At 32.5% G+C, this 22,930-nt stretch overlaps 2 protein-coding genes across 3 annotated transcripts; both read right to left on the bottom strand.

Annotated features, from left to right (window-relative positions):
• Window positions 1–577: 577 nt before the first annotated feature.
• Window positions 578–7,896, bottom strand: LOC114399178 (uncharacterized protein YtfP). 2 transcript variants are annotated; one of them, XM_028361307.1, is made up of 17 exons: window positions 7,802–7,882; window positions 7,643–7,685; window positions 6,944–7,069; window positions 6,795–6,854; window positions 6,365–6,478; window positions 6,192–6,279; window positions 5,222–5,367; window positions 5,039–5,140; window positions 3,235–3,306; window positions 3,072–3,171; window positions 2,721–2,803; window positions 2,166–2,243; window positions 1,974–2,072; window positions 1,844–1,894; window positions 1,693–1,749; window positions 1,556–1,597; window positions 586–818 (listed from the first exon to the last, which is right to left on the bottom strand). In XM_028361307.1, the coding sequence occupies exons 1-17, from the start codon at window positions 7,855–7,857 to the stop codon at window positions 741–743; spliced, it is 1,395 nt and encodes a 464-aa protein (XP_028217108.1). In that variant the 5' UTR covers window positions 7,858–7,882; the 3' UTR covers window positions 586–740. The 2 variants fall into 2 exon arrangements, with proteins under 2 accessions (XP_028217107.1, XP_028217108.1); XM_028361306.1 differs by having other exon boundaries at window positions 578–818; window positions 7,643–7,896.
• Window positions 7,897–14,231: 6,335 nt separating this feature from the next.
• Window positions 14,232–21,857, bottom strand: LOC114400392. The gene is made up of 3 exons (XM_028362834.1): window positions 21,182–21,857; window positions 19,409–19,697; window positions 14,232–14,365 (listed from the first exon to the last, which is right to left on the bottom strand). Exons 1-3 carry the CDS (start codon window positions 21,803–21,805, stop codon window positions 14,232–14,234), a joined length of 1,047 nt encoding a protein of 348 aa, XP_028218635.1. The 5' UTR covers window positions 21,806–21,857.
• Window positions 21,858–22,930: the final 1,073 nt, after the last annotated feature.

Genomic DNA, 22,930 nt, shown 5'->3' with positions numbered 1-22,930 from the left:
TTAGGATGACAAAAATATATATTACAATAGATAAGACTTAGAATGAATAATATCAAGACTTTTGTTCACATGGATACTTGTTCATATAAAACTACTTAAATATCATCACACGTATATAAATAAGTTACTTAAATTGTAGTATTTTCATTAATGTGTAGATAGATTTCAAGTACTGTTTTTAGAATCATTGTTGATTAGGACAATTATTTTATGCTTCATTTCTTGCATTCATTAATTGATGTATTTTGAATTAATAATTTATTAATATAATAGCTAGTTTTTCTATTTTCTAATAAGTATCTATGAATAGCCACGAAATTAATCAAATTCATAGGTATACCGGTATTGGTATAGGACGGACACATGACAAATTTTTATCTAAGGAGATGAGTGATAGGAGACTACTACTACTCATGCTCACCCGACCTTATTTCCATCCCTAGTGTGGGCACTTGAAAAGGTAGACCTTTAAAGTACCAACAACAATGTCTCAAATATAATTGTTTTACGAAAAAAAGATATTTGTCGGAAAAAAGACACTTTTAGGTTACTTTCAACAGCCCATTTCAAAAAGAACTTTCCGAATTAAAATCTCATCCATTAAACAATGTTTATCCTCAGAAAAGGAAAAGTACATCCAAAAAGAAATGAGATAAAATGTAACACTTATCCTCGTTGACATCCCAAAACAGAAACATCAAGTTGCCTACACAAAAGCATGCGACTTTGCAAATTTGCGTTTACTTTGAACCCAGATAAGAACCAAGTGCTAATCCACCAATAGTGGTTCCTGCAATAAATCCTCCCGACCAAGCATTCTGTACACAGAACAAAGGAAAATGCATGAAGTTCGGAGTCTTGAGTATACCACCAATCAATTAGTCATAAAGTTGTTCTCCTTTTCTTTTTATGCCAAAAGTGAATGAGCCAATGGTTCTAGGGAAAAATTGACCCTCAAATTATGCTACATTTCTAATGCTAACTTACCAAGGTATAATATCATATTTATGATTAAATACAATATAAAATTTTCCTTTTCAATATAAATTACTTTATAATTATTTCTGTCCATTATTTCCCTTATAAAAGAAGGCCACGTAAAATTTCATTTAATTGCCAAAAATACATTGACCTTTAAATAGAAGACTTCTTGAGCACTGTTTATCTAGCTTTTCTATAAAAAAAGCTCTTATAAAAAAATCATAGACAAAAACCCAACACCCCCCTACCCCCCCAAACAAAAAGTTGTATAATATAGTATATAGCATATAGATATAGTATATGCTACGAATACTTTGGGAGGAAAAATCAAAGGGCTTACGCTATTTTAAGAAATACGTCAAATGTGAGGCAACATGAAAGCACAATAAGAATATCCAGTGACAATTAAAGTTGAAGTGAAACTTCCAAACTAGAATATACCACGAACCAAAATAATGCTCCATGGTAAGAATTCAAAAATACAGCGTATGGCATATAAAAGGTTATATTTTTAATAACTTGGGAAAATTTATGTCCATTAAACCTTCATATTTTTATAATCACACGTATTTACCTGGAAATTGAAACCACCAGTTACCCCATCAACATTCAGTATCTGCAAAATTAGCATTATTGTATTACCATGCCATAGAGTTATAGTTACTTCTTAAAAAAATTCAATAAAAGACACAAGTTTTAAATTTAAGCTACCTCTCCAGCAAAGAACAGGCGTGAGCAAATTTTGCTTTCCATTGTATTAAGCATAATCTTAAAAAAAATTAAAAAAAAATCAGTTGAATTATATTTCTAATTAATGGAATGGTAGGGAGGAAGAAGGAAAAAATTGAGAAAGAAAGAGAACCTCTGATAAGGGCACACCACCAGCAGTAACAAATTCATCCTTAAATTGACCCTTTGTTAGGACCAAAAAAAAATGTTAAATCAAGGATACACGACAATATTAATATTAAAGAAAGTACAGAAAATCTTACCTTGCCTGTAACTTCAAATACACAGTCCTTTAACAAAGAACCAATGGACATCAATGAACTATTTGAAATGGAAGCCCACAGAATATCTCCACTTAAACCCTACATATGATGAATATTATTTATATAATTTGTAACAATTTTTTTAGCTACAACTCTACATTAATTAAAAAAAATTAGTAATTGCTATAAAACCTGTCGTTCCAACACATAGCTCCAAAATCTTTTTGTTATGCCAAATTCGGGAGGACAGGAATTGAGTACCTTTTGTTTCTGCAAAAGGCACAAGCAAAACAACTTACTTCAATCATTTTTAACACAATTGGCTGCAACTTTGTAGTGAATGGCATCATAGTTGAAATTTACATGGAAATAGTCTTTTTGATCAAACTGATTACATTGAATTAATGCTAGTTTCTGAACACAAGTAAATAAAATTGTGGAAAGGAGAAATTTATAGCATGATTGTAGCTTATCTTGATACAACTTTATACTAAATAATGTAAATCTGTACATGCAATTCCATTTTGTAGATTCATATTAGACATTCCAACTATCAAGCCAAACAAAAATTTTCTTCTCCCTAAGCATACAAGTTCCGTAAAATGTCAAGCAAAGTAAATAGATTTATGCTACAAAAATTAACCAACTGAGAAAAGAATCTTATATATAATCAACTGCCACTTCCAACTTAATAAAGCATAATATAGGTTTGCAGAATTTTGCAGAAGCACTAAAACCATAATTTACCGCATATTGAAGCTTGTGATGAGAAAGAACTGACTTCAAACTTTCCACGTGCAGATCAGGGATAAAATCCACAAAAAGTTTGCCTGCATCCAAATTATAACAATATCTGTAAAAGGAAAAATGAAAATGCTGGAGCACTTCAGAATAGAAAGAGTTCACTTGTGTGAAAATGATTTACAAATCCTACCAAAAGTTACAAACCATAAAATAAAATTACAAATGAAATGATTTGTAAATAAATTGAAATCCTAAACCATCATCTCAAAACTAGTTTCATACAAGAATTCGTATCAATTTTATAATAATTTTAAAGACTCCAAACACAGGGTATGGGAAAAGATTTTCCTTTACCTTTGTAACCTGAACTGAACAGAAAACGAGCACCCCAAGCAGATAATCGAAGAACAACTGGCCCACTAAGCCCCCAATGTGTAACTAACATGGGACCAACCTAAAATTTCAAAATATTATGTATGTTTTTCACTATTTAATCGGTGGTAATAACAAAACGTACCTGAGTAAGCTGAGGTATATTCCTTTGGACACTATCCAATTTTAGCCTCACTTTAACTTTGGGGAATGTAACCTGACAATTAAGGAAAAAAAATATAAAGGACTAGAAAAGAAATAAAAAACAGAAAAGAAGCTCATGTTAATAAGAAACAACTCTATAATCACTAAAAAACAGAAAAGAAGCTCATGTTAATTAGAAACAACTCTATAATCACTAATCAGCAATAATGAGTTTGAATCATGAAACCCACGAGCATGCTTCTCCAATCATGTGCAACTCCATTATAAGCATTTCTGAATCATGTAACAGGTCTAGATGATATATATAGTCAAGCTCATCATCAAAGAAACGAATTGATGCCTGAGGCCAATAGATAAATTCAAAATATGGGTCTTACAAAGTCCAAACTTATGATCAAAGGAAAAAGCTCCACCGGATCAAACCTTCCAAACCCTTCAAGCTTCCTGACCAGACAATTTCTGTCATATCTGCATTTAAAATACGTATGTCCAAAATCCCAATCTTATGAATGGCAGCTACAGGAAGTTACTTCCAATGTTCCATGATCATTTGCATAAAAAATCACAAGGAGTGTGAGCTGCTGCAGTGATGCAAACTTGCTTATTTGCTTCTTGTTACGAATTGCGATGCATTGTACCATTAATCATGTCTTTAACATTAAAAATAGAACACGTCACCTTCACAAGGGCAGTAAACAGCACATTAGCAAAATGATCATGTTCAACAAGGTATGCTACAACTTCTCTGAAACCTGTCTCCCAAACCCTGACTAAACATTTCAGTACTGGTTGTCCAAGAGATTTGCCAACAAAACTCTTCAGATTGTTTTGGTTAATAGTGTTCCTCATCAGTTAGTTTCACAATAGTAACATTTTCGCCATGATTAGTTCAATTCCAACTTTTATTGCCTTCATAATATCCATAAAATAACTGAGCAACCTATAACCTCAATTGGTCCACTCTAATCACTATGCTGAAGATCCCTGCCAGCAGGTGAAAGTCAAGGGATAGATGAAATCAAATGTAAAAAATTCATTCCCAGTGACAATAAGTGAGCTTTCCTCAGTCAAAAGTCAAAACATTGAGCGCAACCTGTAATTTCTTTTGCACAGTATGGGCATTGGTAACTATCCTTCATTCCCAGCCTCACCTTCCTGCATCACACTTTCCTCTAGTTTAGAAAGTGTGTTTCTACTGTTTCCATTTATTGCTCATAATTGAAAAGGGAGTATTACTGTCAGTTTTTCTTCTATATATGTAGTGAAATCCAAATCCAAATCCTCATCCTCAATCTTAATCTAATTGGAACTGACATTGCAAACCATTTCCATTTCTAATACTATCCACTTATCATTAACAAACAGCATCCAGGGTGTATTGTAAACCATTCATTGCACAGTTGACAGAGCCTTGATCAGCGAACATTGATTTAAGCTACCCACTGGCATACTCCTCCAAAATGTTACAGAGTTGCATCAGATTTTATCTTTTAGTTGGTAATTTGGTAACCTCTCGTTATTATGTGGAGAAAGTAGCTTGAGTGATACCGTACATCATTCAATGTTTTCTCCTTTCTCAATCTAAAGCTCACAAATGAATGATGGCAACTCCCATTAACACAATAAAAAGTAGATAAGCATGCTTATACAGTTATACTGCAAATCAATACTAAAAAAGTGGCATGGCCAAGAAAAGGGAAAAAAACAATGGTAATGAAAAAGAACCAGAACTTGAAATTTTTTTTAAAACTATACAGTAATAGCTTAACAGATAGATTCTTTACCCCAGACAACTCTCGCAAACGCAAATCTTCTATTTTGAAAGTAAACAAGCTCGGCACTGGATCTACAACTGAATGACCAAGCTGAGATGCAAGAGTATAACCCTGTGACATAAAGAAATTGATTTAAAAAATATGGCATGATTCATGCATCTTAATTCAAATAAATCAATTATACACTACAACCTGACGGCTACTACCACTAGCAATCAATAGATAATCAGCTTCGACATGCTCAGCATGAACAGATGTATGCTGCTGAACCTCAAGAAGGAATTTGCCACTAGATAAAATAGATACAGCTGTTACAGTTTTTCTGGTCTGCACAGAAACTATTTGAGAATACACAGTTCAGCACTGACAAATTGAATGTATATCATGATAAATCCTAAATTCAAATGATTGTAAACAGAGACAAAAGAAGTGGACAATTATGATTTCTAATAATTTAATAATGCATTTCATAGATAGGGATCAAGGAATATGAATTTAACATTTCCAACTTGAACACAAACCATGTTATTGACGAATCATCCATTTTGAAAAGTGGATACTTCAAGTTTATGTAGAACCAAGATAAGTGTAGCAAAGAGAGGGTTACACCGAATTATCAGTAGGAAAGTATATTATTGTATTGGAGGCAAAAATAACTTTTAGTAACTTTCAATTGCTTTTTAGATAATTGTTCAAAGTAAACTATGAAATAGAACAAAAAACAAAAATTTTATGATGTAGCTCGGATTGCATCATTTTACTTGGATTTTAAATCTACCATTTCATATATAACATTTTGACTTAAGAAAATGGCAAATGTTATACCCAAGCGGGATGAAACTGTGGCAGCTATTAATTGCAGATTTAAAATATGTGCCTATACTATAACCATATAACATTTTGGCTTATGAAAAAAGTGAACCTCAAACTAATATTCATATTCACAGAGAAAACAAAAAGACAAAAAGACATGATTCACCAGCTACAAAAATGTTTTATCAGGAGACTGGGATTTAACTTCAGAGTTCAGAGAAAGAGTCACACTGTATAAGTTAATGGAAACATAAGATAAAAGAAAGCTCAGTAGTTTTTAAACACAAGGTTTCATCAACCAGAATCCACATTATGCAAACAACCACAAACATTACTTAAGTCAACATACCTCCCCTTTCCTTCACTTCAGACATGAGGCAATCAATTATAGAAGAAGAACTATTGCTGACTGGAAATACCCTGCCATCATCCTCAACCTAAGAGCAGTTAATCCAAAATAAGAAATGTACATTTGAAAGTTGAAACAGAAACAAGTAACAAGTAGCTTTTTCAAAGGACAACCTTTAGTTCCACCCCTTGAGAGACAAACCAAGACATTGTATCCACTGGGCCATGCGTATTAAAGAAAGATCCTCTCAGTTCCTTGTGACCCCTCGGATAGTTTTCTGCCAAAATCTACAAACTAATCATATCCCAAACATTTAAGTTACCATTATGATAATCCAATAAAGTAATTAGATGCAAGTAGGACACAGCAAAACAAATATCCAAGACCAAAATCAACACAGATAAAACTGATAGAATGACCAGCTCAACAGCAGTTGATTACAAACACCAAATTAACTTCAGTTAATCCATTCTCTTAAAATAAAATAAAACAATGATCTTAGAAAGGAAAAGTGACATGCTACAAGTGCAAGGTGGTTAACACTTAACAGACTATGCCACAAGAAAACATGTGTGTTTAACTTCAAAAGGAGAGGAGGATTACCATATTGTCAACACAATGTCCATTAGTCACATTGCACCGTCCTCCTCCAGAAACTTTCACCTGCCAATAGTACATTGAGAAGAATGAGAACACTGCAGAACTGAATAGCACGGTAGCATTATTTATCCACATGATATCATTACACAGACCTTGGAGAGAGGCTTTCCCTTCTCAATAACCACCACACTAAGATGGGGTGCTACAGTCTTGGCATGAATGGCTCCATACACCCCTGCTGCTCCACCCCCAACAACCACCAACAGCTCCTCCTTTGACTTCACAACAAAGAACACAACTTTGGAGTCTTAGTCATGTCAAATGGTGTTTGAAAGCATAGTTGGTTAAAATAAAGACAAAACTTATTTATTATCTTTTGAAGGCAATGTTCAAACATTATGAATACTAAGGATCCGTTAGGTAGAGTAGGAAGAAATGGGAAAAAAGTGAATCGAAATGAAAATTTAGAAATAATGTATATTGTAAAAGTGTGAGTCTCACATCATTTTACTGTTTATTTCTCTCTTTTTCCACTCACTCTCCAAATGAAGGCACCCTAAATGTGAATGCCTCTCCCTGCAAAAGTTCAAACCTTGTTTTCCACGTTGCAGATAACACTGTCGACATTAAACATGAACACTTCTCTCTAAAAAAAATTCGAACTTTAGTTCACTATGTTACGGGTACTAACCCCTTCCGCTAGACCCAAGTCGTAACTTTTATACTTTGTAATGCTCTTCAACCAAAATTTGATTGGAATAAGAAAACATTGATAGCACTGTACTAAGCTTTGTTTTGTCTTTTAAAACAACTGAAGCAAAGGATTAAGAAAGAAAAGAAAAGGTACCCACCTTTGTGGCTTGGGAAATGGCAAGGGTAGTGCACCTCCTTGCCCTGGGGGTGAAGAAAAGGTTCATATGTTTGTAGTGAATGGTAGGAAGTAGTGAGGAAAACCCAAGACAGAGAACAGAGTGGTTTGGTTGTCCAAAACCTGAGATGCACTGTCTTACCATAACATATTGCAGAGTCTGAAACACGCCGGCAATACTTGCCATTGTCTCATCATCTCATCGGAGATGCTCCTCGGCAGTGTTAAGTGCGTGTGTCTTTATGTGCACATTACGTTTTGCTCACACCGCTCTCAAGTTTTCGGAAATTCTATAAACACCCCTTAGTTTGTAAGAATTTGCAATTCTTTTTAGTTTTGCATTAGGCTAACCCAACCCGTTTTGGATACGATTAATTCATCAAACCAATTTGGATCGAGTTTTTCTTTTATTTATTGTTTGAATTGAATATGTATGGATTGGATTTGGATGACAAGTTTTTTTATATTAAATTTCATTAAAATTTGGTATCAAAAATTAAAAAAAAAATATTAAAACTAAAATCTTAATTAAATGAATGATATGAGAATTAGCTGAGATTTTAAAAATAATAGTATTAAATAATATAAAATTAGTTGAGATTTATTTTATATTGAGACTAACAAAAGGTAATTTTTTTTCTTTTTTATATTTAAGACAAGAAGGAATCTTTTGTGCACATGAAGTTATAGTTCTTTTTGTGCCCTATAGCTTTCATGCCACATGTTTACTAAGGTCAAGACATCAACTATATGTTAAGTTTGCATATAACCTTAACTTAAACTCATTCAAAGAATATGTAAGGCATAAATGATGATATGTGTTTGTTTGCATCTTGTTTAAGTAAATAGTGTTTTTACAAATAAGAGAAATTGGAATAGTTGCTCCGGAATGCAACAAAATGCCTTGCACATAAAATAAACACTTCATAAAGATAGATTAGATCCTAGCTAGGTGCATTGATCCATCTTCAATTACACATAATTTCATAGTGATAGATGAGTTGGCTTGCCTTAAACTACTCTACATTGATACCTTCCACTTTAATTCATGGTTTCTAAATCGTGTACAATAAATAATATTTTAGAGAGGTTTTTAAATATGTAGTAAAAAGATAGTAGCCAAATTTATTTAAATTATTGCACACTTGTGTTCCCTTCCACGAACAAAAGGAGTGCTAATAATATTATTTCTTATCAAATAAAATTAATAAGAATGGTGTTATGTATTTATACCTTGATGTTTTATTAGTTAAATGATAATAAGTTAAACAATTAAAGAAATTAAATGATCCAACATTAATTAACCATGTTTGTTCAAATGTTTATTTCATTTAAAATTATTATTGCTCTGAATTTCCTAAAATCTATAAAATGAAGAGTGGGATTTAATGAAATCCATGTCAACTAATATGTCTCACCAAATTTCTTCCAACAATAAATAAAATAAACAACATGTGTACAATGATGGTAGATAATAAGTTAGTTAACTTTTAAAATAATTAAAAATCATAAAAAATCTATTAATAATGTAACTTTTTACAATAATTGTGTATACCTAGAAAATATTATGCTAAAATTATTTAATTAGGTTTTTTTGGTCTATTAATTTATTTAATTAGGTTGCTAACATTACGGAAGACTAGACTTTTTTTGTATTTATTGAAATATAAATTTATAAAATTATTGGCATAAACACGTGGAGAAAAAACGATAGAGAAACATTGTAAACAACTCGGGTCCCCACAATACAAGTATAATAGTCATACTAACCTATAACTTCAATTACTTCTTTCAACTGTTTAGCGAGGTGCATGCAAACACAATGAGAATAAAAACTAACACACATCGAAGCAACAAAAAAGGAGTCACGACCAATTTTGGATCGAATCAAAATTAAGCATTAGACATTTTTTTTTTCATTTTTTTAGCAACCAAATGAAAACAAGAAAGTGAGAGAAAATCAATCTCAATGGGGGTATCACAAGCCATGGACGCTCTTCGAAAAAGAGCAGTGTTTGTGAAAGAGTCACTTCACAAGAGTCAGACCATCACCGATAACATGGTTTCTATTCTCGGTTCCTTTGATCATCCCCTCTCCGCACTCGAAACTGCCATGCGTCCCACTCAGGTATGCCACAATGTATCCTTATAATGCACAAAATAATGCATGAACAACATGAGACATAAACTATCAATTTCAAGAAAATGGTTTTTTTTTTTTAACTATGTTAATTGGTATAGGATATCTATCAATTTTGTCGATGATGACTCATCTCCATCGAAGAACCTAACTGACCATTTTTAATAAGATTTTTTTCAGACTTAAACTGAAATATTACTTAAGGAGATGAAGTCTAATACCACTCGGAAAAAAATGAATTTATGCTATCATGAGCTTCATTGATCAATGTTGTTATTTTGTTATTGTTATTGTTCTTTCATGTTATTTACCTTTTATTTATTGTTTTACTTTAGTAGAGTGTTTTTTTATTTTTTATTTTTCCTGTTAATGTGGTAGATAAAAACACATTCAATTCGTAGCGCACACGATAATATTGACAATAGAAGTTACATTCGCTATAACAACGTTTAAAATAAGCTAAGGATTAATCTGAAAAAATCTTAGTTGTCTATCTATGGATAAATCATAATTGGTCAGTTTATGTGCTATTTGATTTTCCTCCCTCAAAAGATAGACAACTAAGATTTTTTTTCAGATTAATCCTTAGCTTATTTCTTGACCAATATTCAACGAGATGAAGGAACAAGTACCATCTCTTGGGGCAATTTCCTATGAAACATTGAAGATACGCGTTAATGGAGCGATTAACAAATTCTGTTTGGCCATTTGATTTAGGACAATAGGCTGAAGAAAACCTCAAAAGCATGCCCTACAGGCAAAATAGTTCCCTCCAAAAGTGACTCAAGAAAACTCTGTCTCAGGTAGAAACAATTGAATTGGGTACACCATGTAGGCGGGAAATCTTTGTAGAAAATCTAGCACCCAAGGTTTGTGTAGTGAATTTTGGGGGAAGCACAATGATGTGAGCATACTTGGGTAGTCTGTCAACTATCAGCCAAATGGTAGTATGCGCCTTTGATGAAGGTAAGTGCGTTAAAAAATCCATGCTAATATCATCCCACATTTGTTTTGGTACTAGAAGAGGTTGCAATAACTCCGACGTTTTTTATGGGATATATTTGTTCTTTTGGTAGGTGGAGCAGGATGCAACATAGCCCTTCGCATCTCGTGAGATACCAAGCCAATAGAAAGACACAAAGAGAATGATTGGGCATGGGTTTGAACCCAGAATGACCCATTGTTGGGGAAGTGTGATATTCCTTCAAAAGTGTGTGGCGAAGCGAACGAACCTCAGGGATGTAGATCTGATTTTTAAAGAAAATAAGCCCTTTAGAGACATGAAATACTCGTTTGAGATCATTTTCAGTTTAACATTGCTCCATAAATTTCTTGCATTAAGGATCTGATGTATACAACTTTTGCAGGTCAACAAACAAGGCCGGAACATGGGAAGAGAAAGTCTTGAGGATGGCTTCTAGTTCTTCTTGGCACTGAGAGAGAGCAATAACAACTCGATTTTGGCAACCAGGCTTGTAAATTATCTCTTAAGAGAACCCTTGAAGCTTGGTGGTCCACCTCTGCTGCTCCAGATTGGTTGAGCATATGCCACAAACTCTGCTGATCAGTGCATATGCGAAAGTGATTACAGATAAAGTATTGCCTCCACTTCTTAACCGCTTTTGTAATAACATGCATCTCCCTCACATATGCTAATTTACTCCTCATTTTGTCTCCCAACTTCTTATTGAAGAAAGCAATGGGATGTCTGACTTGCTTTAGTACTACCCCTACCGCTGAAGCTAAAGCACCTGTTTCGATGTCAAAGGGGATCGTGAAATCTGGAAACCTCAAGACATTGGTTGTTGTTATTGCTTCTTTTAACTTTGTAAAAGAAACTTTTATAATAGGCTACCAATTATACTTTGTACTTGTAAAAGAATCCTCTTAAGGCCGAGAGTGAACAAGGTTGTGGCCAAGGCAAAATAGCTTGAATTTTCCCATTATCTGGTTGTACCCCTTCCATAGAGATTATATGGCCCAAATCATCAATTGTATGCACTGCAAAAGTACACGTAGACAACTTAGTGTAAAAGGAATTAGATAATAGTAATTTTAAAACCAAATTAAGATGAGGTAAGTGGTTAGTATAGTTAGAGCTATCAATGAAGATGTCATCAAAGAAAACCAGCAGCAAAAGGTCTCAAGTAAGGGCGTAGCAAATAATTCATAGTTGTCTAAAATGTTGGTGAAGCATTTGTAACACCAAATGACATAACAGGAAACTCATAATTGTATTTTGATAGTAGAAAATTAGTCAAATATTGGTCTGAAATTAATTATTAAGCAGTTATTTGTGATTAAAAGTTAGAAAATTAATTAAATTGAATTTTTGATTGCAGATATAAAAATTGGAGGTGTAACAAGCAAAAAGGGCAGCAAATTGAAGAAAAGAAAAAAATTTGAAGAAGACCCAACCCAATACGCGCGTCACAGGCTAAGCGGACCAGGAAGTACACGCGCTAAGCGCGGGGTGTCACACTAAGCGCGCCTACGAAAGCCCAAAGCCCACTTCAGTAGCTATAAATAGAAAGTCAGTCCAAGGGAAAAAAGACACCACCACAGAACCCCCTCTCCTAGGAGTTTCATTTACTCCCTTTCTTTCTTTCACCCCCCTTCTTATTGTAAAGCCCTCATGACTATGAGTGGCTAAACCCCTAGCTAGGGCCTGGCAGGCCTAAAAAGCCAATGATGTATGGAGCATTTCAAGAGTTATCAATAAAAAAAGGATTTCCTTCCAGGTTCTTTTATTTATTTACTGTTCTTTCTTTTTCACCCTGTATCTCAGACCTTACTTTTTATTAGGGTTTAGTCCACTCGGGAGAGGGTAAAACCTAATTAGGGGTAAGAAATGAATACTTGAATTGGTTTTAAGGGTCAGGCCACTCGGGAGAGGGTAACGCTTAATAGAACACTAAAAGGAAGAAATTATCGGGTTATCATTAGAGGGTTTTCCTTCCAGGTTCTTTTATCTGCTTTTCTTTCTTATTTATTCTGCATCTCGGACTTTATTTTCTGTTAGTCTTTAGTCCACTCGGGAGAGGGTAAAGCCTAATTAGGGATAAGGAATGAATGCGTGAATCGGTTTTAAGGGTTAGGCCACTCGGGAGAGGGTAACACTTAATAAAACAATAAAAGAAAGAAATCATAGGGTTCACATGACCTAATGCCCCAATGCCCATGCTTTAGCAAGCATCTAGAATGTAATCTTAATGCATCTTAGTTATTGAGTCTTCGCAAAGGGCATTTGGAAGATAAGTAATTAAGGTAGGTTTGTCATCATGAGGCATCAGGGGCAAGTAGATGGATAGATGTGGGGCAGGAATTAGTTCATTGGTATTGATAACAGACAAATCCTGAATTCATATATCTAGGTTGATTAGACTTGTTAGGTTTTAGCAATTTTATTATATAGATTTTATTCCCTATTTTATTGTTGAAGTTTCTTATTTTCTTTTCTTAGAAGTAGTTATTCCTTATTTTTCTGTTGGCTTTTATTAGGAGTAGTTATTCTCTAGTAAGTATTTAGGCTTGTAGATTTAGACTTTATTTGAATTTTGTAGAAGTAGTTATCTTTATCATATCGCAATTTAAATATTTTATCTTCTATTTTGATCTTTCAATCTTTTATCTTTTTCTTTTAATTTTATCTTTAAATATCTTATCTTTTCTTTTATCTTCTAATTTTATCTTTAAATATCTTATCTTTTCTTTACCTTATCTTCTATCTTTCTTTATATTTTATTTTAAATTCTTATCTCTTGTTTTTAAATTGGGTTTGCATTAATCTAAGTACAAACAAAGTCCCTGTGGATTCGACACTCGGACTTCCGAGAACTTTACTACTTGTGACGATTTGATACACTTGCCAACGAGTTAACAAGCACATGGATTTGATGATAATCGGATCCTAAGTCAGTTTTTAAAAAAATAGACACACCATCCAGTTCATCCAACAGCTTGTCAATAGCGGGGATAGGGAAACTATCCTTAATGGTTACAACATTAAGGCCTTTGTAACCAACACAAACTCTCCAGGTGTCATTTTTCTTCTTCACTGAAAGGACCAGAGAAGAGAAAGAGTTGTTGTTGGGGACAATGAGGCCATCCTTAAGAAGGGCACTAATGAGGTTGGACATGGTCTTTTTTAAGGCATGATGATAACGACAGGGTTTTACCTTCATAAGTGGAGTGTGGGGAAGTAAAGTTATTTGGTGATCATGGGGTCGTTTTGGGGGAAGGTCAAGGATTTCGGGAAAAAAAAAACCTTGGCATAGTGGCACAAAACTATTTGGAGAGCAAACGGGTAGTGTTTAAAAGTTGGTAGTTGGGTAATATCTTGTGGGGATGGGTGCAAAGGCTGGTTGAAGGTGCCCTCTATAGATACAAGGTGTACAAATGCCAAAGAGTCTGTAAGCAAAAATTGACAAATCTATTGATAGGAAACCTCCTTGGTGTGCATGTTATCCCCTTGGAGAAGAATCAGAGCCTCATCAAGCGTAAAGGACATGGATGAAACTGAGAAGTCAAATGTCACAGGTCCAATGGTGCTCAACCACTCTACGCCTAAAACCAGACCAACTCCATGAATTGGCAACAAAAAGAAAGATATAGAGTTGTAAAATCCTTGAATAGATAAAGGAACATCAAAGCAACGTCCATTACAAGTTAGACTTGACCCATCACCTATCATAAGAGGGAAACTAGGTGTAGAAGACTTAGGGAGATTTAGATGATTTGCAATGCATGGTTGCATTACATTATGTGAACTACCTGAATCCACTAACACTTTCATCGGTTGGTTATGAATAAGGCCTTGAAAACAAAGCATTTTCGGAGAAGAGAAGCCTTCCAAATTGTGAAGTGAGAGCTGGAAATGTATCGAGTTGAGTTAGGAGATATCCACAATTTCTATTTCGGTTGGAAAACCGTCACCCGTGGAGGAATCATCGGGCATATCATCCTCCAATAACATAAGGAGAAATTGTCTTGCCTGACAATGATGGTCTGTATGGAACTTCTCATCACAGTAGAAACATAAACCCTTGACACATCATTTGTTTTGTTGCGTACTTATAAGCTATTTGATTGGCCAATTGGAAACATGTGTGGTAGTGCCTAGAGGTGGGGGCTGGTTGGGTTGGGGTGTTAAATTCAGTGCAGGGGTAAAATAAGGCCTACTCAAGGATCTAGGTCTAGCATCCTTGACCTTATCTTCTATCAATTTTGCTAACCCAATAGCATTAGCAATGTTGGGTGGTCATCAAATAGTTAGATCTTGTTGAATCTTAGGAGATAAACCACAGATAAAGCAATTCAAAATAGTGTCTAAGGTGAGGCCATGGACTCGACTACAAAGACACTTAAATTGAAGTTGGTAAGATGTGACTAAGCCTTGTTGTTTGAGCTTGAACAAAGTAGCTTGGTGATTACCAAAAGTAGATGGACCAAACCACAACTCTAGTTCTCGTGAGTAGGAACCCTAATCAGATAATTGTTGGTTTTAGTGCATCCATTTATACCATCCCATTACATCCTCTTTCATATAAAAGGCAACCATAAGGACTCATTAGTTAAGGGGAATTTGGTATAGTTGGAAATATTGGTCTGCCTGGAACAACCAATCTAATGGTTTAGAACCATCAAACAAAAGGAGGTATAGTTTAGGGGGATGGGAGGAGAAGGTTGGCCAAATGTGGGTGACCCAATAGAAAAAGGAAAAGGTGTTTGAGAAGTGGGGGTAGAAAAAAGGTTTTACTGGATGAAGGGATTGGTAGAAAAATTTGGGGTGTGATGAGGGGAGAAATTATGTTGGTGTAGTAAGGTAGAAGAGGACAGAATATGACCCCCAAATGGTGAGGTGGTGATATGGATAGTGCCATCAAAAGCCATGTGGAATGTGGGAGAAGTAGTGGCAAAAATAGTAGGGGAGAATACCTGTGCTGGGGCTGACGAAATGATGGCTAGTTTGTCCATAATGGAGGCCAAAACTCCATGGAGGGCGTCATTCCTAGCATCCATGGTGGATTGGAGTTGCTCGTGGCGATTCTCATGGCGAGCTTGCAAATTTTCCATTTCAACTACTAAGGCCAAAATAGCCTCCTCAAGATCTTTATTTGTCTTGTTTGGCATAGTGTAAAATAAAAGCACCAATTTGTTAGCTCATAGAAATATTTTCCCAACTTCGAAAATGGGAAAGGTCTCCAAAGATGAAAACAAATAAATAAAACAAACAAAATTCTAATTTGTCTCCTTTCATAAAATTTCAGAGTTAAATAGTGCAACAAAACCCTAAAATTTAGCTGGTAACAATACAGTTGTCAAAAGATAATAGGAGACTTCTAGGAATGAGAAAAGGCAAAAGTAACCCACAACGGTTTAGATTGTAGACTCTAGACAAAGCCACTAAACCTAGCAGGTCTATGTGAAACATGTTTGGGCCAGATAATAGCAATTGAGCCTAATGGGCTATCAAAAATCTACTCGCCTTGCAAATATGGTTGGTTAATATGCATTAATGTACAAGCATATTGGTTAAACTTTTATTGATGCTAATTTTAAACAATTTTCCATAAACTAGTAGTGTAAACACATAGAATCCAAAAAGACTAAAGATGAGTGGGGAGTTATTTTGACCAATGTTTTCATTATCTTTTAAAATTTTATAAAAGTTTTGATGTATATCTAAAATGGAAATAGCAAGGAAACTGCTATCATTAAGATTGGATAGCAATGGTTCTATTTAACTACACTCAAGGCAACAAGTTTTATAAAATACACTTTACTTTCAATACTATTTCAAAAATTGAACCTCGAGATAGTACATAGATGAACTAGAAAACACGCAAGAAGAGATATTTATTAAATTAAATATTTAATAGGTGGATACTTATACTATGCATTGAGACATTATGTCCCTATACTTCGAAATTCTAGAAACCTTTTGTTGAAGTTACACATAAGAAATGTTATATGTATTTAATACTTTTTTATCACTATAGTCAATATCTATGTATCAACTTATCAGCCACTTTTAATGTGAACATAATATTTTATAGATAGTATCAATAATTAACAATAAGCTTCCTAGAATTATTTATCAACTTTAATGAATTGAATATTTTTATAGGATGCACTATTTTTTTTAGTATCTTTAAAGCAATTCTACAAATTTATAACTAAGAAACACTATTTAATTCATTCGATTTTATTTACTCCTTAATTTTATAAATTAAATATGCAATATATTTTGCTACTTAGAATGACCATTCTTCTTTATCCCTAGAAAGTGAGAACCATTTGATCTTAAAAGTGTTGCCCCTAAATTGCACATTTATTTTATCTTACCTAGTTTTATTTACATAAGAATTACCTTAGAGATTAAAAATGGCGAAAATAAAGAACATTAATTTGTATACATAAATTTCAATGAGGAAAAAAAATAATATTTTTTTTATTGAAGGATAACTCAAGTTGCATGTGTTTTAGACTTTCTTTGAATTATTTTAAAATTAAATAAGTTGTATCAGTAAGCTTGAGGATTTAATTAAAGAAACTCTGATTTTAAAGTGTATGAAAATTCTTTCAAGCAAATTATCTATGATAATTCATATATTGTGTTATTTTTTTATCCGTAAGAATTAAACATTATATTAAAAAAAATTAATGTTAACACAAGCTTAGGGTAAAAAAATATGGGGTGTTGATCAAGCTTAGGGTAGAGCTTGATTTGTAGAGTCAAAAGTGGTCATGACAAAATACTTGTAACTTGTGAGAAGCTTGTGGAATTTGATGGTTTGTCAAGAACTAGACGTTGTCTTAGTGGTAGAGGCGAACCAATATAATTCATTGTGCCTGATTTTTACTTGTTTTTTTTTATGCTTTAACTGACCTAGGGTTTGGATTTATTTTTAGACAATTGAAAATTTCTTATGCTTTGCGAAATTGCATCCCATCGTTTGTCTATGTTTTAAAAAATTTATTATCTGTATTACAAAGTATTTCTTTTGGACAAAAAATTTATTTGATTACACAAATGCTTTAAAAATGATAAAATCACAATTCAACATCTTTTCTTGTGATATTTGCCTTTACAATATTTGGTGGCTTTGTGGTGCAAGGAGCTTGACTGGCTGTGAAAGACATGCACTGAGGAGAGTATAGGAAGTGTGAGAGTGGATTGGCAATTCATGTGACTTATTCTTGATGAAAGTCTATGTGATCTTATTTTATGCATTCATTTTGAGTTATATAATGTAAGATTCATGGAGACATTGTGTTGTTGTTGAACCTTAGCTTGAGACATGGACCATAAATGAGTGGTTCCAAATTGTTGTAATTATTCACACTTCTTGTGTTTTTCATATTAATAAATACTTTTTGTCGATCTAAAAAAAATATTGTAACTAAATTAAAATTATTGATTTAACTTTTAGGTTATGTTTAGTAAAAGTAACTATAAAATTTGTTGGCGATTAAAAATTGGTAGTTGAAAGCTACTTTAGCTTCCTGAGTTATAATTGTTTGGTGATTAAAAATATTTGTTGAAGTAAATAAAAAATGTAAAATGACATAGATGAACATGTTCATATGATATTTGTATGTTATTTTTATTTTTATTTTAATGATAAAAATATATTTTAGGATATTTATAATTTTAGTTTTTTATTAATTTTAAGCTCATGTAACTTTACATTTATAAATCAATTGCTTTAATTGCATTTTTAAGTTTCAATTAATAATATATTTTTACATATTATCTATTATTCTCAATGTTTTAATATCCAACTCGAACCAGCTAATCCAACCAAAACTCAAAGATATGATTTTTTTTTTCATTTTGCCAACATTGTTCGTGTTAAAAATTTCACAAAAAGGTTAATATGAACTTTTAGGCTAACACCTTTTTGCATAGTAGGGATATTAATCAAATGTGAGAAGTCTATATCTAGAAAATTACAACTTCATTCCAAGTTATGCCAATAGTTTGTTCTTGTAAGAGACAATAAAATTTCTAGTGAAGAATTATAGAGAAAAATACATCATTAATTTGCGTTACATCTCAAATAATAATAATAAATTTTAGCAACCACTTAAAAATGAATTAAAATTTTTACTTCCTCTTGGTTGCTCATATCAACTCATTGTTTGAATGATTGATTAGTTGTATCACTCGCACTTCTAGGTTCAATTCAGGAAATATGCATATGCACAACTATTGGAGCATTCATCTGCTAAACAAATTGTGACCTCCTGGTATCATTGGACTGGTGAGAGGTTTTTGTTAGACTTGTATATTGTTAGAAGAAAAAAATGAGTAAGAAGGAAATAAAGTCTAAATTTCATGGCACATATAAAGATAGCAAATATGAAGCTTAGGAAATGTAACAAGATCTAGGACACTATGCTTCTAACAATTGTTAAAGATAATTTTTTTCTAGTTTCTTTGTTTAGCACGAATTATGTGAATTAAAAACAAATCAATACCATTCCATCTAGATTTTAATGTTGCACTTTATTATGTTCAAGATCAAAGAACATTCCTAATAAAAGAAGGATTGTTAAACAAGCAAATGGCATCATAAAACAAATAGGTAGAGAAAAACTCACGTTTGAATGAAGAAGGAACCACAACTACATGCATGTCAATGCTATTAGGAGGTAGTTGTAAGTGAAGTGGATAAAGTTTTGTAGTCAACGGATTGCGGCAACATACAATAATATCATCAAGTCCTGTTTCCTCTTTCAATTTATCCTTTAACTCACTCGCACAACTTCCTTTAAAGGTAAAGAATGACTCTTTTTTTGCATCATCAATATCACCATTATCATTACCCACATCATAAAATATAATTCTTCCTTCTTTCAACGGTGACAAGCATTCTATTTCATCTTCGGACTGCATATGCAAAAGAAAAAAATGACTATTCCATATAAATAGTGGTGTTTTTAATTTCAATACCTTAACTCTGAAATGTCAATTTAGATATTACTTGAAAAAGGAACTAAATTAATAACATATACATTTTTATGTTGTTTATTTGTGTGAATGAAGAACTTTCCCACCATCCTCAAGTTTTTATAGAAAAAATCAAGTGCATTGTTCTTACATTTTTTTTATCGACATTTCTAATCTATTTTCAAAAGTATCATAATTTTCTCAAGAAAAAAGAAAAATAATAGAAAATTATATGAACGATAAACAAAATTCATTATATAAAGTTCTTAAAGATGAAATATTGTAGTTTTAACGGAGATTTAAAGGGAAAATAAGAATAATTTACTAATGAAAGATTTTTCAAGTTGAACATTTTAAAGATGAGAATACTTAACAATGTTAGGAAACTTACTTGTATATACTAAAGCTAAATAATAACTAAAAAATAGAAAAAACAATACTTATAATATATTAAAACACCCCAACATGTATTTTTAGTAATAATGAATATATATTTTTTGAACAACATGGTCTTGCTATATGACAAAGATACATATGACTACATTGTTAGGCTAACAAATATGGTGAGTTTTTTTTTTTAAAAGGCACAAATACAATGAGTTGATAATGAATTTTGGAAACAAAAAAAGTAATATTTGTCTTTAGCTTTTATAATATGTCATTTTTTCCCTTAGAATGAAAATAATACTATCTTATAGCATAATATATTTTATTAATTTTTGTAATTTTTTATTAATTGTAATTTATCATATTTCAAAACAACAATGGAATTCGACATGTAAAGAAGTTAATTAAAAAAATATATGAAATGAATAACAATAAATGGATCAAAGGAAAATAATTTTTGAAACTATGTAGATATAGTTATTACATGCATTTAAGTAATATTGATTACTTAAAATAACAAGTCTTTTTATCTCTTTATATATTGGAAAACAACATGCAACTAAAAATTAATTTATCTTTTAAAATAAAGCATTCTTCCTTTTTAACTATTATTATCTTTTAGATGCATTTTATGCTTTCTTTTAATGGAATAACAAGAAAGTTATAACGAGACATACAAAGCGACAAATGATTTGTGCAAAGGAAAACAAATCATTCTATTATCATATTGCTTTGTTGGAAACAATACACCTACTTGATTCCATGAGAAACTTCAATACATATGTGTCAAGCCATGCACAAAACTAAAAAGTTAGGAGCCCTCCATTTTATGAACAATTTCTTGTTCAAATTCTTATGGTTAAGATGATTATAAACTTTGTGGACATGGATCACCAACAATTTGAACATAAGTTGTAGAGTGACATAATTTAATCTATTTTTATATTTTTCAATCTCATATTTGATGTTAAAGAAAAAAAATTAATAGCCAAGATTCTCTGTATTTTAATTTTTTTTCGAAATTTCATATGACGAACCTCAGATGTTGTGGGAGACCTGAGATCAATCTTGACCAAGGAATCCATCTCCGAAATTAATGGTGATGATGAAGGAGAAGGACAAGGTGAAAGATTTGTTGGGGTTGGATTCATAGAATGATTAGGTGGGGTAATAGGTGTAGGCCTTGGTCTTGGTTTAGGAGCTTGTGTTTGTGGACGAAGCTCCACAATATCCACATCCCATAAAATCCAATTAGCTGTTGCTGTTCTGTGTGGAACATCATGGGTGATGGTGTTCCTCCAAGGTGGCAACCCTCCATTACCACGTAAATATTGGCCATAGCGTGTTCTTAGCCTCACCTGAACCCCCTCTCTAATAGGTTCCCATTCAATTGAAGAATTTAACCTAGTAGGCAATGTTTGCAACACTTTTTTTCCTGTGCCTCTCAATATGAATGGCATGTTTGAGGCTGTTAAGTATTTTCCATAACAACTCTTCAGCCTTATAAAATTGGAATTCTCCACAACATCCACAATCCATTTAGCATTCATGTAGCACCCATTACGGTCTTGGAAGACATTTTCTTGATCATCATCAGCCAACATGTATTTATCATGGTGGCTTCTCAAGCGCACCACTTTAGCCTTTTGAAAGAACTCCATTCAAAAGGTTGATGATGAGCAAAAAAGGGAGAATGAGATGCAAATACTTTGAGGCAACAAGGGTAGAAAGAATAAGGCAATATTAAGATAGAAAAATGGTGAAGTTGGGAAGTACACGTTTATGTGTATGTATAAGTTACGTGTCATAAAGTCATTCATGTCTAATTAGAGTAAGGAGAGACAATTACATACGGATGAATCATTCTAAAATGATGCAAAATTTGTTAGTTGTTACAAGAAGTTCACCTTTCTATGCATAATTCTCATTTAGTTTGCTTATTATGCTTTGATATAAACTAACTAAAATCTGGTGTGAATATGGAGAAACCATTCATTGGCAAGTGGTGATTGAGGATATATTTAACGGTAGAATAATTTAATTTTGTTCAAATGATATTTTTTGAGATCATGCGTACAATTGTTTATTAATGAATTTATTATTATTATTATTATTATTATTATTATTATTATTATTACTATTACTATCTTTTCAATATTTTTATATTATTTATCCAATACTATAGAAAGGTTATTCCTTGAGTTTATAATTAAGAAAATCAATCTTATGACAAATTAGATAATAATAAATATTATTATAAACATAAAATTTTATGTTAAATCCCCAAGAATATAATAACAAGACTAGAGAGAAAGAATTAATGTATCCATGGATGTAAATTTGAGACATAAATAATCGAGTTCTTTGATATTCCAAGTCCTTATGAATAATTCTTCATAGTCATTCAAATCCAAAAAATGCTCTTTTTAGTCCATTTTTTAAAATAAATTTTTATCTTTTTAGTCTGCCAAATTCTAGTGAAGGAATTTAAAAGATTTTTCTGTTAAGTTGAGGGACTAAAGGAATTATTTTTTTATGAATTTAAATATTTCTCTTAATTCATATTTTTATTATTTATCTTTGAATTATTTTTGTCCACATCTTTGGTTCTTGAGATTTCTTTGAATCTTTGCCTCTCCTTTCAGGGGCAATCCTTCTTGTAGTGTCCCTTCTTGTGGCAGCGAAAACATTTGAACTTGCTTTGAGATTGACTTCTGGATTTTGATATGTGCTTGTTTGACTTTGAGTTCCTCTTCTCTAATTTACCCCTCATCACATTCAATTCT

This window comes from Glycine soja, chromosome 19 (assembly GCF_004193775.1).
Source record: "Glycine soja cultivar W05 chromosome 19, ASM419377v2, whole genome shotgun sequence".
Classification (NCBI taxonomy): Eukaryota; Viridiplantae; Streptophyta; class Magnoliopsida; order Fabales; family Fabaceae; genus Glycine; species Glycine soja.
Note: the sequence above shows the minus strand (reverse complement) of the source record. Positions and strands in the feature narration are given on the sequence as shown.